At 43.0% G+C, this 16891-nt stretch overlaps 5 protein-coding genes across 5 annotated transcripts; 4 read left to right on the forward strand and 1 right to left on the reverse strand.

Annotated features, from left to right (window-relative positions):
• The first annotated feature begins 1444 nt into the window (after nucleotides 1-1444).
• FA14DRAFT_187991 (uncharacterized protein) lies at nucleotides 1445-5032 on the forward strand. Its single transcript, XM_025501634.1, has 5 exons — nucleotides 1445-2449; nucleotides 2517-2750; nucleotides 2822-2883; nucleotides 4165-4205; nucleotides 4339-5032. The coding sequence occupies exons 1-5, from the start codon at nucleotides 1560-1562 to the stop codon at nucleotides 4591-4593; spliced, it is 1482 nt and encodes a 493-aa protein (XP_025358245.1). The 5' UTR covers nucleotides 1445-1559; the 3' UTR covers nucleotides 4594-5032.
• A 175-nt stretch (nucleotides 5033-5207) lies between these two features.
• On the reverse strand, nucleotides 5208-6762 carry FA14DRAFT_177223 (uncharacterized protein; the record flags this gene model as incomplete). The annotated part of the gene is made up of 3 exons (XM_025500726.1): nucleotides 5208-5759; nucleotides 5822-6168; nucleotides 6231-6762. The coding sequence occupies 3 exons, from the start codon at nucleotides 6760-6762 to the stop codon at nucleotides 5208-5210; spliced, it is 1431 nt and encodes a 476-aa protein (XP_025358246.1).
• Nucleotides 6763-7887: 1125 nt separating this feature from the next.
• FA14DRAFT_159746 (uncharacterized protein) lies at nucleotides 7888-12185 on the forward strand. The gene has a single exon (XM_025498364.1). It carries the CDS (start codon nucleotides 8234-8236, stop codon nucleotides 11930-11932), a length of 3699 nt encoding a protein of 1232 aa, XP_025358247.1. The 5' UTR covers nucleotides 7888-8233; the 3' UTR covers nucleotides 11933-12185.
• A 254-nt stretch (nucleotides 12186-12439) lies between these two features.
• FA14DRAFT_166894 (heavy metal translocatin) lies at nucleotides 12440-15716 on the forward strand (the record flags this gene model as incomplete). The annotated part of the gene is made up of 3 exons (XM_025500051.1): nucleotides 12440-15289; nucleotides 15323-15346; nucleotides 15639-15716. Exons 1-3 carry the CDS (start codon nucleotides 12629-12631, stop codon nucleotides 15714-15716), a joined length of 2763 nt encoding a protein of 920 aa, XP_025358248.1. The 5' UTR covers nucleotides 12440-12628.
• Nucleotides 15717-16302: 586 nt separating this feature from the next.
• Nucleotides 16303-16782, forward strand: FA14DRAFT_153292 (uncharacterized protein; the record flags this gene model as incomplete). Its single annotated transcript, XM_025497586.1, has 1 exon — nucleotides 16303-16782. The coding sequence occupies one exon, from the start codon at nucleotides 16303-16305 to the stop codon at nucleotides 16780-16782; it is 480 nt and encodes a 159-aa protein (XP_025358249.1).
• Nucleotides 16783-16891: the final 109 nt, after the last annotated feature.

Genomic DNA, 16891 nt, shown 5'->3' on the forward strand with positions numbered 1-16891 from the left:
TTGTACTTGAATGCTCTCCGATCGATGGTGTGTTTGTACAAGAAGTTTGAACATTCTGACTTGAATAGAATTTCAACGCATCCTCCTCCATCTCAGCAACACTTTGACTCGAGTTTGGGTTTCTGGGAAGCGGTGGAGGAGGCAATGGTGTTCTATAGCGCTCATTGACAGGCTCACCAGAGTACAGTGACTGATCTTCGCTTTGCTGAGATACATGACGATTCCGTGGTACCTGCGGCAGCGGACGTCGAGCATGGAATTGTTGCTCTGCACTGGTCGGTGTCACGATGTACGATTCGGATGTGGACGAATAGTGTGGCTGACCTGCATCGTACCCGCCTCCTCCAGATGAGCTTGAATGATCTCCCGTTTGCACATAGCTATCTGCTGCCGATGCAATCGTGCCGTACGAATTTTCGTTATTATCGGAGCTGGCGTAGAGTGCAATGATGTTTGAAGTGGAAGAGACCGGTCTATCTCCCCAATCACGAGTGTAGCTGTTCATATCGGAAGAAGCAGCCCAATGCTCAGGATTGTGCGTTGCTGGAGCCAGAGTTTCCTGGTAATCGTCTGGAAAGGTATTTTGGTCGATTGATTGCATAGGTGCATACATTGATGCGCTATCGTGTCCGGCTGAGTGCTGCTGTGGTGGCATGGCTTGAACGCCCCCATAGATATCGTCTTCATTCGATGAGCGCAAAGGAAGATTTGCATTTCGATTTGAAACAGATCCACGCCCTGTGGACGAGCTAAAGTTTCTCTGATGAAGATCTGATTGTGTAGTATAATGCCCCGAATTTACCGAATCATATGTGCGATATCCTTCGTAGGAGATAGGCTGTGAGCTTTGCTGTTGATGACGATAATAAGATTGTATTGGAGGAGGAGATCTTTGCTCAAAGTCATTTGAGGGTTGTGTGGTATTGTAGTGATCTGGACGTGGGGGAGGTAGTGGTGGTCTACCTCTAGTGCTGCGAGGACTCATGATTGCGAGAGGACATCAATCGGATTAGAGAAGCAAGCGAAGTGAGATGATCGCGATTTTGCGTTTTGATTGAATGAATGCATGCGATTCACATCTGTGTTCAAACAAGATGTCGTACTTGTTGCTCAATCGATTTCAACTCCGAAATGAACCAAAGCTCCGACGAATATAAAAGTGATCAAAGGAAGTCTTGATACGTTGAAATGAAATGAGTGTGGAAACAAGATGAATCGGTAGATGATTGTCAAGAGTTGACCGTACGAGGCTCGAACCAATAGAGAGAATGTTTGCATGAATCTTGTACCAGAGCAACAATGTTCAATAATAATATTCAGGGAACATTGACAGTCCGAACCAAATCAAAAGTCTTAAAATTCATGCTAGTCCTAGGCGTACGAACGCGTGTGTGTGAAGGTCACTGCGCTAAAAGTGTTATTATTTGCATGTCGCGAGCGATGTAAAGCCACTAAGGGGAAGCAGATCGGCAAGCAGTGCATGTGTACTTTACGTGAAAAAGAAGCAGAGGTGCGGCAAGAACATTCCTTCCCAATACACCATCACTTCCACCAACACAATGGCTGAGCGATTTTCACGTTTCAGAGATGCTGGAACGGGAATTCAAGTATTCTTACCTCCCGTTCCGCCGGTCGGATCAACTTCACCTCTGCATCTAATACTTTTACCTGTTGGTCTACTTGCAGGCGTTCTGCGAACTTTGTTGGTCATAATCTTCTCCCTTCTTTGGCTAACGTTGAATCTCACAATAGGACACTTTGGAAGACCGATTCGATCGACATTGCATGCTGCTTTTGGTCGGATTCTGCTCTTCATAATTGGGTTCACATGGATAACAGAAGAGACTGTATCCTTAAAGGCACGTGGACGTGCAAATCAATCCCAGAATTTGGCAACTTTTTCACCAAAGAAAGGAGATGTGATTTTGTGCAATTGGTCTTCCTGGATAGATGTTCTGGTTCTAACGATCAAATTTAACCCTGTTTTTGTTCGGCCGGTTGTAAAGCCCAATGCAAACGATGCCGCCTCAAACGATGGCAATACTTCTTCCAATGCAAACAATCGAAGGAAGGGAGCAGCTGCACGAGGACAACAACATGCGCAAATGAAAGTAGAATCACCAAAATCATCATCTGGAGGTAACAGTGCCAGTCAAATAAGCGGTGAAGAGAGGCTGGTAGGATGGAATGAGGTTAGCTTCCCATTAATGATGCTAGAGAGTGGTCTATGTCCACCAACACGCTCTACCGGAAGCAAGTCATCGTTGGAGGAAGTGATCAAAAAAGCTGACGGGCCAATTCTTGTCTTTCCTGAGCTGGTCACCTCCAACAATCGTGGTTTATTGCGATTCGAATCTATCTTACCGCATTCTTGGCGGTCTTTGTTCAAAGCTACGGGAGCAATACGGATCGGACAAGGTCAATCGAATCTTTTCATCATGTCGATAAAGTGAGCACCAATAACAAAGACTTTTTTTAATCGCTTTAGCTAACGTTCTTTCTCCTTCCTTTCTTAGACATGAAGCGCCAACAGCAATCACGCCCAGTACAACTCTTTCGGTACCTTTCCCACCATTTTCTCCGCTTCCCCATCTCGTACGCCTTTGCTTTTCGCCCAGCTTTTACGCCCTTTCCGTTCGTTATTTAGCCGAACAAGAATCTCCTACCCATCCAAACTTTATCGCTGATCCCAATGCAGTCCAACGTGTGAATGCTTTGACGGACAAATGTGCAGACTTGATGAGTTCATTGTGGGTATACATGCTATGGTCCTGTGTGTGTTATTGCAATATGCTAACTCTTTTATTTATTCCATTCACAGGTGTCGATTGCGGAGAACAGATCTAGGATGGCAAGACAAGGAGAACTTTTTGGGCATGTATCGTAGACGATAAAATTAGAGAATGCATTGTATTAAATTGGATATCTCTTCGGCGTTTAAATGTTGCAAATCAGCACATCAACGTTGTACTGAATGGTCAGCTTATCATCAAGAACTAATCAAAAGCCACAAGAATAGTACATGTTCAATTGACGTAAATGTGTCTTGAAGGTAAAATCTTGCTTTGATGCAATACACCGTTGGAAGAGATGCATGTCATTGCCTTATAAAAGCTTGGCAAGCAAAAATAATAAAAATAAAAAAGAAAACCGTTGGATCTTCTTTGAGGGGCATAAGCGCGTTAGAGATTAGAGCAAAGGATTGCCATGGATTTAGTCCGGCTTGCTCCACTTGTGTCAAGAAAAATTCTTCCGAGTGACTAAAATTACACTATGAGAGTGACTGTGAATATGATCAGCTAAAAACAGGGGTTGACCAACGGGCTAGAAAGGCCAAAGAGAAGCCGGCATTCCATCTCCGTTCGGTCGTCGGGGCATTATACTTATTTGATGCTGTGTTTTCTTTTATGGTGAAGTTATTCGGATGTCTGAGCCTCTCTTTACGCCCAAATATAAACTTCCGATTAAACAGAACAAGTGACGTTTTACTCATATGATCGTTATTGCGCGATTCGGCTGAGCATGCCGGCGCCAACGATTTGATAATCTAAAGTGATGCTCAAATGGTGTTAAAGATGATCACTTTGTTTTGTCAAGCATTTAAAGGATATCATCATTTTATAAATAGACAATAAATTATAAGAAGTGTGTAAAAGTATTCTCCTCATCCACGTTTGATGTTATATGAAATGATCGACGTTGACGTAAGTGAGCAGCACTACGCCTGTTTGCAGTTCATTTCGCGAAGAAAGAGAGAAAGAGAAAAGTAATTCAACATCCCCTAATTAAGTGAGAGAGAGCTTTGCGTTGCAGCAGCAATGCACTTCTGCGCTTACACGCTTTACGTTTCCGTGCCTACTTTTTGTTTTGTTGCCCAGACTGCTAATTTGCGCACGCGCTGGGCACTGCATCATCTAGCACTGTAAAGACGGTTCTTTCGGATTCGGCGTGTTGCATATGGTAGTTTAAAAAAGGCACTTTGACAGTGTTTGTACTGCCTCTTTTTTGCAGTAGTACAATTATCTCAATCATACGGCACACATACACACACACATTTGGATGAACAAAATAATCTCTTTGACAATTTAACTTATAACCACATCCATCTTACGTTTTACGTATTTTAACAACCATCATCAAATCTCTTTTTTGAGGTTATACTAGAAACACACTTTAACCTTCTCAATCAAAACATATTCATCATGGTGAGTACAATCGAGGCGCAGCTTGGAGATAAGAGCTTTTGGATGGAGGCCTCCACCAAGACATCGCAAGCAAAAGCGCTTCCCTTAAAAAAGCTGAGCAAAATACTGACTCATTCTCATCCATTCAAAACAGGGTAACTGCTTGTCAGGCATGAAAGGAGGAAACTCCAAAGAAATGAAACGTACAGGTACAAACCGTAGTAACGGAGCAAACGAACTTCAACGTACAACATCTTCTTTCCAAGGAAGCGTTTCCGATGCAGTTCGTTACTCTGATCGTCCAGGCGGCGCACAAAAGCCTTTGACTGCAAGTGATTTGCACAAGAGCAAAACACTTGAAGAGAGATTGAAGAAGGCCGGAAAGGTTAACGACGCTTCCAGAGCTTAAATTGGGGAAGGAGATTTTTAGGATCGGGTTCAAGGTGTAGAGGCACGTTACAAGGCACATAGGACACTTTTGTGTTGGGCTCTATTCTTCCTTTCGCAATGATTCGATCCAATATTCGTCCTTTGTCGCACTATTCGGTGATCGATGCTTTCTGAAACTTATGGCATCTTTTCCTTCAAGTGTAAAGCCCCCGGTTTATTCAAGCGCACTATCCGACTTGCACCCGATTTCTTCTCACGATGTTTATAAATAAATTCGCACACATTCTGGTCAAACACACATTGGCAAATATCTCTCAAGTAACTCAAACATATAAATCTCTTCTTTTTTCCCTTTATCCATCTCGATTCAAATGCAAATCATGATGAAGCATCAGCTTCTATTTTCTCTTTTTTTTCTTGTCTCTCGCCATAATGCGAATCAATATCATTACCCTTTGATTGTTGAAGTTCGAAGAAGAGACAACTTGTCTGATTCACGGTAAGGAGAAACCTCAAAAATAAATTTGAATGTCAGGACGACTGACACTGATTAGTAAGTATGCTAAGAATGAATGCACAACATATATCCTGATTGTTGGAATCCTTTTTGAAAGTTCAATACAAAAGTGCTATTTAGCCAAGAGAAGAAGGTGGTGGTGGAATTTTACTAACGTCCAATCGACTTAAAAGTTTGAACAAAGCCGCATGTGATTGTGGAAAATCACCATGAGCCAAACGAATTAAAGCTTCTTGTGATTCGGTCTTTTGACGAACTTCATGCCAATGTGCTTCGATGAATGCTAAAATTCCACGACGGATAGGTGGATAACGTTGACAAAATGGCGTAAAATATTGTGCTAAAACTGTATGCGCTTGTAAATTTGCCATCAAGAATGATTGTGCATTACTTTGCAAATCTTCTAAGCCTAAATCGGTTGCTAATGCATAGGCAGATTGAACATTGAACGGAGGAGGATTTCGCATCATTTCTTTCGAATCGGGATGATTGCTTTTTGGTGTCCATGTTGCGCTCTTTGAACTGCTTTTTCCTCCTCCTGAACCGTTACGGCTCGGAATGTAGAAACGAAATTGCAATGTGATCAAATAGAACAGCAATGCTCGCAAAGATTGCATCGTGCATCCCAGCACGTTAATACGGTCAGATCTGGGTTGTTGAGCAAGTGGCTGAAAAGAGAAGCGGTTTCATCAGTTGTACGTCTTTTTGATTGTACTTTAGATATACGTACCGGCAATGTCTGAACAGGCTGAGCGGGAGTCGGAACCAAACGAGGCGTTTCCAATGATGGCGAATAGGTGTTCCTCCTCATGATTCTTTTGCCAGAATTATTGAATTTTAACCATTGAAATGGGCCAGAGTTTGCATTTTGACTTTCATGATTGACACCACGCTCTCTCGATTGCGTTTGATTCGTTTGTGTTTGCGTCAATCTTGAAGTGTCATGCTCATACATCTCCGGCGTAAATTCTTGCATAAAGTTGAAATTGTAGCCTGCGTCCGTTCTTGGTGGTCGCGGAGGAGGGACATCGCTGTCAGCTTTTGCATTAAAGATCAACACATTCGCTTTTGAGATTCCTGCGTGAGAAAGTGAAAAATTAGTCACGACACAAATCCCTTTTCATGCGAATCAGACTCACTCTTTAACAATTGAGGACATGCATACTCCAAAATAGTTCGATTTGCAAAAGCGCTAGCATCCTCATCTTCGATGTAAAATTCAATATCACAAATCGGAACACCGGTAATGAAAGCTTGTGTGATAAGCCAAGCAGGTGTGTATCGAGCTGCTTCTGCCTGCAGAGTAGCCGTTTCGCCTGCTTGTTTAGAATGATTGCCATTCTTGTTTGAAGAAGATTTTTTCTCGTTATTTGCACGAACTCTGTCTGAACGTTTGGGTTCCACTTTGAGAGGTTCCGTTGACTGCTTTGGCGGTTTTGGCAAGTTGGTGTGAGGAATTGATTGACTTTCCAACATGTGTTCTACCATGAATGATCTGGGCACATTGTTATGGATGTATGGGAAATTTTGAACACGTTGTTGCGGAGAATCACGGATGCGGATTTGTGCTTCGGGTTCATGACGATTGTCATTGGAATGATAAGGTTGAGAGCGTGAATTGTCAATCTCGCTTTCAGAATTGTAAGTGTTTGAAAATGCTCTGAAATCCATTTCTTGTTCATAGGTGAAAACAGACATCCACAATTTAATGTTGGATGAACACTCTATGTGATGGTAAGAAGGAAAAGGACGGAGCTGAGAAAAAAGCCTAGAGCTTATCGATGAGAAAAGTTCGATCCAATCAGAGGCCGCTTTCCATGGCCGCTTTTTTTCTTGAATTTATGCGGACATAATAAGATCCTCCGCATAAAGGCGGAGACGTCACAGCCAAAAGAGTTGTATTTTTACACCAACAGCGTATATTGCCGGAGCTTTATGAAAGAAAGTGTGCGTAGGTGATAGGAGTGAAGATAGAGTTTCCTCGATCACGTCATTGCCAATTCTTCTGAATATAAAATGAAGAAAGCGGTCCGCAGCTTGTGAGAAAAGTCATAAGAGATTCCCCCATACTGAAATCACAAGGTGACAAAAGTGAAAGTAGGAACACGTTAATCTCATTTTGCTGCGCCCTCCGTTCAAAATGATGGTAGTCTGACGATTAGTCATCCTTCTGTATGATCGTGACTGATCTTATCGATCGCAGAAGAGGAACACGGCGAATTTACGCGCTAGAAAGCATGATAAGCGAACACAAAAAGTTGCCAGCCACAGAATTGCTAAGCGTATGGGATTTGTTCCTTGAATTCAAAGTTGAGAATATATGCTCAGGGTCCTGCGTACAAATTCTCCTGACTGTAGGATGAGCCATTTGTTCAGTTTCAGTCCCGGATACGACCAATGAGACAAGCGTACAATAATAGTGTATTCTTCTCCAGCCTTGATGTGCCTGCTTTTTTCAAAAAGTGTTCAAATTCGATGACGGGTGCGTGCATGCATTGATTTGATGATCCCCCGAGAAATTGTGCATACTTCCCAGATAATTGCAGCAGCAGCTACAGTCCAAACGCGTAACACTTTCTTTTTTGGCTGAAGGGCTTTTTTGTTTTTGCTTTGATTGATTGCATGGGGGCCCACTTCCGATATGATTCAACTCGCACTGTGCACTTCTGCCCTCACACAAAAGGCGTTTTTTCCGTTTCTTACAATGCAATTCAGGGCTCAACAGCTCAACCGATTAGCATTTACCCGTGTACATACACTTCTCCCCCCAATACACATATTGCGCTAAGGCTTGAGCGCGAAGGACTTGATTCGATGGAAATGGATTGATGATTGTGCCAACAGCCAAAAATGGATCATCCAATGTGTGCATACATTCTTCACCATCATTCACGTTTGCTGGCTTGATTTCGATTTCATTTGCTGAAAAGAAATAGAGCAACAGCAACTGGATCGATTTCTGCTGCACATTGGGTATTCTTCTAAATACCCTTCTTTGGACAGGTTTTGGAAGTTTATTCTCTTCCATCAACCTCACTCAAAATCACATCTTCTCATTTCCTTTTTCCCTTCAACTCCCTAAACCCAGAAAAACACATACAAATCATCCAAAGCGAAAGTACTTTCACTCCAAATCATCAGCATGTCAAGCCTTGCTGACAATGGCGGTGTCTCGCCAGATAGTGAAAGTGGTCGTAAAAAGTCGGAGGAATTAACGATTGATATTCCAACGGCTAACTCTGGCGGTCAAACAGCCACTCTTTTACAGCAAAGAAAGAAGAGTAATACAAGTTCAAAAAATGCTGGATCGCAAACATTGCCTCGTTCTAGACCTTCTCAAAGCAATTCTGAGAAAAGACAATCGTTCCATGGTCGTGATTCGTTAAACCAATATAGACCCGAATATCATGACCCTAAATCTCCTTATATCAACCCAAATCACTATTCCGCAAGACCTGATACTTATCATCGCAAATCCATGTCTTGGATCAGCAATCACAATTCCGACGTACCCACTACGCCAACTGGAACAAATGGAAGTACTGCCACCCAAACAGGTGGTGCAGGATTCCATGATTCATTCGATAGTGCCGATGAAGAAGCAAATGGTCACCATCGTGGTCCAACGGCTTTTGCTGATCAAGGTATCGATTATCACACTTCGCAAAGTCGCAATAGCACCAAAGAAGAAGCCCGTTTAGAAGAAGATTTGCATAAGCAACGTTATTGGCGAAGATGGGGATGTTACGTTAGTGAACGTCAATGGGCAACCGTTCGTGAGGACTACAGTGAGAACGGTGATCCATGGACCCATTTCAACCACGAAACAGCTCGTAGCAGAACGTTCCGCTGGGGTGAAGATGGTATTGCAGGTGTAAGTGATAATCACTGCAGACTTGCATTCAGTTTGGCATTTTGGAACGGAAAGGATCGTATGTTGAAAGAGCGAATGTTTGGTTTGGCCAACAATCAAGGTAACCACGGTGAAGATGTCAAGGAACTTTATTGGTACTTGGACAACACACCCACGCACAGCTATATGAAGATGCTATACAAGTACCCTCAACAATCCTATCCATACGAACAGCTCGTTCGTGAATCTCAAATGCGAAGCCGTGATGTGGCTGAATTTGAGATCACAGATACAGATCTGTTTGATGAGAACAAATATTGGGACATCTTTATCGAGTATGCAAAAGATTCGGATAATGAAAATTCAGTTTCTTGTCGTATCAGCGCTTACAACCGTGGTCCTGAAGAAGCAGACCTGCACATCATCCCTCAAATGTTCTTCCGCAATTCATGGTCATGGCCAAAAGCCGAACCTCCAAAGCCCAATATGAAACAAAAGGACGATATGACAGTTGAGGCAAATCATCCTGAATTGGGTACTTATTATCTCTACTGTCCATCCAGTCCCGCTCCTAGCGCTCCACCACGCAAACGTGGTGCAGCACCAGAACTGATCTCTGATGAAGAAATTTTACCAAAGTTCATGTTCACCGAAAATGAGACCAACTTTGAAAGATTGTACGGCGGACGCAACAAATCGTACGCCAAGGATGCCTTCCATGACCATATCATCCCTCATCATCGTCTCGAGAAAGATCAACCTGAACCTGTACGTAAGACTCGCAGTGTAACAAAGACGAGAAAGGTCGTCAAGCCAATCAAAAAGGTTGTCAAAAAGTCTTCTTTGCCCAACAGAAAAGCACCTGGAAGTTTGCCAAATGGTATCGCGGAAGAGAACAACAAGGCAAGCTTACAAAACGGCGATGCAGGAGCAGACAGTGACGGTGAAGATGTAGAGATTGATGATACGGAAGAGGTTTCAGAGGATTATGAGGAAGAAGAAGTATACTTTGATGCTCCAAGTGATTCATCACCTAGACGACAATATATCAACCCAAACAACGAAGGTACAAAGATGGGCGCTCATTACGTCTTTGAAAAGGTACCTGCAAATGGCGGTTGCGCTGTTGTGCGTATCAAGTTGACCACCAATGAAGCATCAGAAGATGTTACTGTGAATGATGATGAGCAATTTGACGCTCTTGTTGAATCTCGTCGTTTCGAAGCTGATGAATTCTATCATCGTATCGCTCAAGGTCATTTGCCAGATGATATGCGCTCTATCATGCGTCAAGGTTACGCAGGTATGTTGTGGAACAAGCAATTCTATTGTTTCATTCAACCAGAGTGGATTTCCGGCGATGAAGGTCAACCACCTCCACCGCCATCAAGAAAGCATGTGCGTAATAAGGATTGGCGTCATTTACACATGGAAGATATTCTCTCCATGCCCGACAAATGGGAATATCCATTCCCTTGCGTTTGGGATACTGCGTTCCACTGTATCCCTTTGGCGGTTGTCGATCCAACATATGCAAAGAAGCAACTCGATTTGTTCACCCGTGAATGGTACATGAAACCAGATGGTGCACTCCCTGCGTACGAATGGAACTTTGGCGATGTCAATCCCCCTGTGCATGCTTGGGCCACTTTCCGTACCTTCAAGATTGAACGTAAGGTGTACGGCAGAGAAGATTTGGATTTCCTCGAACGTGTTTTCCAAAAGCTCTTGATCAATTTCACTTGGTGGGTGAACCGTAAAGATTCTGAAGGATCCAATGTGTTCGAAGGAGGTTTCTTGGGATTAGATAACATCGGTCCTTTCAACCGTTCTGAACCTTTGCCTACCGGAGGTGTATTACGTCAAGCTGACGGAACTTCTTGGATGAGTTTCTATGCCTTACAAATGCTCAATATGGCATTGGAATTGGCAAAGCATAATCCAACTTATGAAGATATCGCATCAAAGTTCTTTGAACATTTCATCTTTATTGCCGATGCAATGACGTACAAGAATGCCGATGAAGAATCTTTCTCGCTTTGGTCAGAAGAGGAGAAGTTCTACTTTGACGCAATCGTTTTGGGACCAGGTAAAAGTGATTTGATCAACGTCAAGAGTTTGGTCGGTTTGATTGCACTTTACCCAACCTTAACTTTGGAGCCAAATGTTTTCAAAAAGTTCCCTTCGTTTGGTAAACGTGTCAAATGGTTCCTTGACAATCGTCCAGAGATTAGTAAGCGTAACATTCAAATCACAGGTGGTCGTCAAAATCGTCGATTGTTATCCATGGTGGATGCTGATCGTTTACGATCAATTTTGACAAGAATGTTGAATGAGACTGAATTCTTATCCACTTATGGTATCCGCAGTTTGTCAAAAGAACATCAAGATAAGCCTTGGAGTATCAATGTCAATGGAGAGCAATTCTCTGTGGGATATTGGCCAGGTGATAGTCGTTCGCCCATGTTTGGTGGTAACAGTAATTGGCGTGGACCAATTTGGATTGCAGTAAACTTTTTATTGATCGAAAGTTTGCAAAGATTCTATCAATTCTATGGAAACAGCTTCACGATCGAATGCCCAACAGGATCTGGCAATATGATGCATCTTGCACAAGTGGCTGAGGAAATCAGCGCAAGATTGATTTCGATCTTTGAAATGGATCCCATTCAACAAAGACGACCATGCAATGCCGGTATTCCAATCTTGGATCACGATCCAAATTTCCGTGATTTGGTACCTTTCCATGAATTCTTCCATGGTGAATCAGGTGCCGGTTTAGGCGCAAGTCATCAATGTGGTTGGACTGGTTTGATCAGTTATTTGATCTGCACAACCGGATTCAACGTTAAAACTCCCCGTACACCTAGATCAATGGCCGCTCATTACTTTGACGAACATATGACTGATGACGGTAAATCTGAAGCAGGCTCAGCTACAACGTTTTCTGCAGCCTATTCAAGACCTCCTTCTCCTGATGAATTGTGATCGGCACAAATTCAAAACGGAGGAGAGACTTTCTCTCTTTTCTCATGTTCCCGTTTTTCCCTTGTTCAAGTGTGATCTATATCTGTCATCTTCATCCGTATTTATCAAAGAGTAGATTTTCTTTTGCTTTAGTCTTTTATTCTCTAGATTTTCGTGTAACCTGTTTCCCTTTATACACACACTATCTCTATCTCTTTTCTCATAGCATCACATTTCACATACATCACATGAATACAATTGCTTGGCCACCTAGAATACTTTGTGATGGTGAGCCTCGGCAAGAGCATAGATCGGGCTTTATCTGATGGCGGAGAGATTAGTCGTTTCCTTAAGCTTAACGCGTTATTTGCCTCGTTCGCTCAGCTTTTTCTTTCGGATTTAAGCTTCCTTGCCTACGGTTGTTTAAACCTCAACACACCGAGATTGTGCCTGAGACACGAATGAGTATAATCTTTCTCGTTTCGGCAGGGATGCATTTAACATTTAAGCATGCGTCAAAGGAACTTATTATACACTCCTCTCCATCATATCTTAGATTATTGAATCCAACACAGGGACAAGAGAGGAAGGGTAATCCTGGGTTCTCTCCATTCATTTACACAATCGCAAACTTACACACAAACTGACTTCAGCTTTCATGACAAGATAACATTTAAAGTTCAGCCTGACCTCTCCATCAACTGACATTGTGGCAAGATGGATGCTGAAAAGGAGTTGATAAGCTCAAAGAGCATACAAGGCACATCTCAACTAAATCATGTTGCCACCTTTCGTATCGGAGGAATGACGTGTGGAGCATGTGTAGAAACGATTGAGAGAATGTTACGACAACAAGAAGGTATTGAATCGGTAACGGTTGCCTTGTTAGCAGAAAAAGCAGTCGTAGAATATGATGGACAGAAGTGGACGCCTGAAAAGATTGCAAAAGAGATTGAAGATATAGGATTCGAAGCCGAACAATTAGCGGAAGAATTGCAAGATGTTCAAACATTAAAGGTGTACGGGATGACATGTGCTTCCTGTACATCCACAGTCGAACGAGAAGTATCGGCTATGGATGGTGTTTTATCATGCGTTGTTTCTTTGGCAACCGAAGAGGCACGTGTAGAATTCGAAAAGGATAAAGTGGGAATACGAGATATCGTTGAACGGATAGAAGATCTTGGATTTGATGCAATGCTAAGTGATGATCGGGACAAGACGCAATTACAAAGCCTTGGACGGATAAGAGAAGTTTCAGAATGGAGAAGGGCTTTCTTCATCTCTCTTTCATTCGCTCTTCCCAACTTCTTCTTGAACATGATTGCTCCCAAATGGTCTTTCCTGCGTCCAATTTTGATGTGGCAACCGATCTCGAATTTGTATTTGGCAGATGTGCTGTCACTTTGCTTGGCTGCACCTGTTCAATTTGGTATTGGAAAGCGCTTTTATGTCTCTTCGATCAAAGCACTTCGACATTATTCAGCAACGATGGACGTCTTGGTCGTTTTTGGTACGACAGCTTCTTTCTTTTTCAGTACATTCTCAATGATTGTCGCTCTCTTTTGCACAACGCAATGTGAAAGACCTGCAACATTCTTTGAAACTTCCACGATGCTGATCACATTTGTCACTCTGGGAAGATATCTTGAAAATTCAGCAAAGGGCAAAACAAGTGAAGCATTGAGCAAATTGATCAGCTTAACACCGAGTATGGCAGTCATCTACAGTGACGGAGAGAAGATGACGCAAGAGCGTAAAGTGGCCACCGAGTTAATACAAAGAGGCGATTATGTAAAAGTGATACCAGGAGAACGAATCGCAGCAGATGGACTGGTCGTGCGGGGAGAAAGCTCAGTGGATGAGAGCATGGTGACGGGAGAAGCAATCCCGGTCACAAAGGTGATTGGAAGCGCAGTGATCGGAGGAACGGTCAATTCGTTGGGCACCTTTGATTTCGTTGTTACTCGGGCTGGAAAGGAGACTTCGCTAAGTCAAATTGTTCGCTTGGTCAGTGATGCTCAAACATCTAAAGCGCCAATTCAAGCATTTGCCGATCGTGTGGCCGGTGTGTTTGTGCCTTGTGTTGTGGGATTAGGTGTGATGACATTTATCTTTTGGATGTGTATCTCCCATACATTCCAATTGCCTTCTTTGCCGGACATCTTTCAACATCAGGGATCTTCACGTACCATGGTTTGTCTCAAAATTTGCATCAGTGTGGTTGTGGTCGCATGTCCTTGTGCTTTAGGACTTAGTACGCCAACTGCAGTAATGGTTGGAACAGGTGTAGGTGCACAAAATGGGATCTTGATCAAAGGAGGTGGTCCATTGGAAGCCAGCAAGAGTATTTCGCACATCTTGTTTGACAAAACAGGAACACTTACGCAAGGAAAATTGAGCGTTGCTGGCGTTCGATGGTTTGACGGCAATTCAGAGCAGCCAAAAGAAACGAGCGACAAAGTTGACAGAATCGCATTGGATGTTCAATCGGTTTCTGGTCTGAAGCGAGCAGAAGCTCTTGAAATCTTGGCAGCAGCAGAACGAAAAAGTGAACATCCAATCGCTCGAGGAATTGCCAATTTCATTGATTCGACCATCGGTACGACATTGAAAACGGAAGTGAGCAGCTTCATCAGCGTGCCCGGTCATGGTATCCAGTGTACTGTCACCGTTCAAGGCATTCCGCATGCGATTTTTATTGGTAATCAAAGTTATATCGATAGTCAAAAGAAGGTCTTGGATTCTACTTCGCTTGCATATGCTGAAAAACAATCGTCGCAGGGCAAAACACTTGTATTCGCCATGATTGATGGATCGTTGGCATGCATCATCTCCCTTTCAGATCAACTTAAACCGGAGGCCAGACAATGTATCGATGGCTTACGAAGGATGGGCATCCATTGCGGCATCATGACAGGAGACAGCCAAGCAACTGCACGAGCGATTGCCAAGCAGTTGGATATCGATGAAGAAGATGTCTATGCAGAAATGAGTCCTACAGGTAAACGAGGGGTTATCCTGCGCTTACGAGAAGAGTTGGCCCAGAGCAACTCCAGCAAATCAAATGGAGTAGCCATGGTTGGAGATGGTATTAACGATTCACCTGCACTTGCTGCTGCCACGTTGGGAATTGCGGTTGGAAATGGAGCTGAAATTGCAGTTGAAGCAGCATCGATTGTTTTAATGCGATCAAATTTGCTAGACGTTGCTGCTTCTCTGCATTTATCAAGAAGGATCTTCCGACAAATCAAATTGAACTTCGTCTGGGCAACAGGATATAATATTATCTTTATTCCTTTAGCAATGGGTTTCGGTCTTCCATGGGGCATTCATCTTCATCCGATGATGGCAGGAGCGGCAATGGCTTTCAGTAGCGTAAGTGTGGTCTTGAGTAGTCTCACACTAAAGACGTGGAAAAGACCTTCTTGGCTGGTATCTGAACATGAAGTAGAAGGTTTCGATGCAAATTATGATTTACCAATGCAATCTACATCGGCATCACTTTTGCAAACTTTGGTCTATTCACCCGTTCAAAGTACTTTTGAGGGAATATATAACATCATTCGACCCTCACAACCTAAACATCAAACGGCAGGATATGAATCCTTACCGATGGAAACTGTGTAATGCTTTTGCAATTCTTCTTTGTATCAATATAAGTTTATAAATGTGCAATTATATATCATGAATTATGGAAGACTTATCTTATCTCTTCAAATTCCAGCAAGATTGCCAACCAATCAAAAGATCGGAACAATGCGGATTTGTGTTGCAGTTTTCAAATATGAGGATCGAGCCCTAAGTATGCAATTGCAAGTAGTAAAGTGATAAAGAGTCGATAATAGACTGTTAATGTGTGGGGAAAAAACAAGCGCGCATGTTCGGGCGTATGAAAGCGCAGTGCAGTGAGTGAGTGAGTGACCCGGGTTATTGTGCGCCCGAGGTAAAAAAAGGGAAGAAGAGTGTCCGGTTATCGTTACTGCTTAGAACAACGGCTTAAGCACCGGCAAAACCGTGATCGGGTTGATTGAAGGGAGGGAATGAGCGTTAGGCATTCAATTAAAGCGGTTTGATCCACTCATTTAACTTTTGCATTCATTTGATCATCACCATCATCATTAATCACCTCTCTTCTTCTTCTTAATTCACAAGCTCAAACTCTCTCAACATAACAATCACACCTTCGAGCGGAGTATATTGTGACTTATTATTACGCCCGCCAATTTAATATCCACACACACGGATTTAGGTGAGTACGGCTTGCTAGGATACTGGCTCGAAATGATCGGATCGGATTCTGTCCAAGTGAACAAATACACGAATCGGATACACAAAATGACGATCGAAGAAGAACGCCTTTGCTTTGAGAAGTGTGACTTGCAGGCTTAATGAGCGTCATTCATTCTGACCACCTCATCATTGGTGTGGAGCATAAGGGATGTTATTTGATTACGCCTCATCTTACCTTCTCTCAGTCAAACTCCGAATCGGTTCACATCACCCTTCTCTTCATCATCACGGCATCATTATTCTGGCTCTTTGACGCTTCGGCCGAACTGGATATATGCTATCGGTTATCCAAAGCCATGGTTATCAATTGCATTCTTTTGGCTTGTTGGGGAGAGAAAGAGGCTCTCAAGATTGCATTCGATCTCACTATATGTGTGAATGCCAATACACTGGCGCAGAGCCATCAGTACGCGTGTGCTGCATTAGCGCCTTCCCTTGGCCGCTCGTTTTTTCTCATCTTCTGGGCTGAAGTGCCGGAATTGAAATGGTCCGAGCGAGATAAAAAGAGAGAGAGAGGTCAAGAAGATATCATGGATCTGCAATCGTGTGGTGATGTGCTGGAACGCAAACCAGAATAAAAATAAAAAAATAAGAAGAAAGGTGGATCGATTTGCGCCGCCCGATTTGAAAGACACTTTAGCAGTCTTTTGCTTTTTGCATGGCTGTCCTGCGCCCTATTATCCTAAT

The sequence above is a fragment of the Meira miltonrushii genome, assembly GCF_003144205.1.
Source record: "Meira miltonrushii strain MCA 3882 unplaced genomic scaffold FA14scaffold_1, whole genome shotgun sequence".
NCBI classification, from domain to species: Eukaryota; Fungi; Basidiomycota; class Exobasidiomycetes; order Exobasidiales; family Brachybasidiaceae; genus Meira; species Meira miltonrushii.

Bases quoted from the DNA above. Each gene is read 5' to 3' on its own strand.
- FA14DRAFT_187991 (XM_025501634.1), top strand. From the start codon at position 1,560: ATGGCTGAGCGATTTTCACGTTTCAGAGATGCTGGAACGGGAATTCAA. The intron at 2,450-2,516 runs GTGAGCACCAAT...TTCCTTTCTTAG, and splicing joins CTTTTCATCATGTCGATAAA to ACATGAAGCGCCAACAGCAA. The intron at 4,206-4,338 runs GTGAGTACAATC...CATTCAAAACAG, and splicing joins ATCAAAACATATTCATCATG to GGTAACTGCTTGTCAGGCAT.
- FA14DRAFT_159746 (XM_025498364.1), top strand. From the start codon at position 8,234: ATGTCAAGCCTTGCTGACAATGGCGGTGTCTCGCCAGATAGTGAAAGT.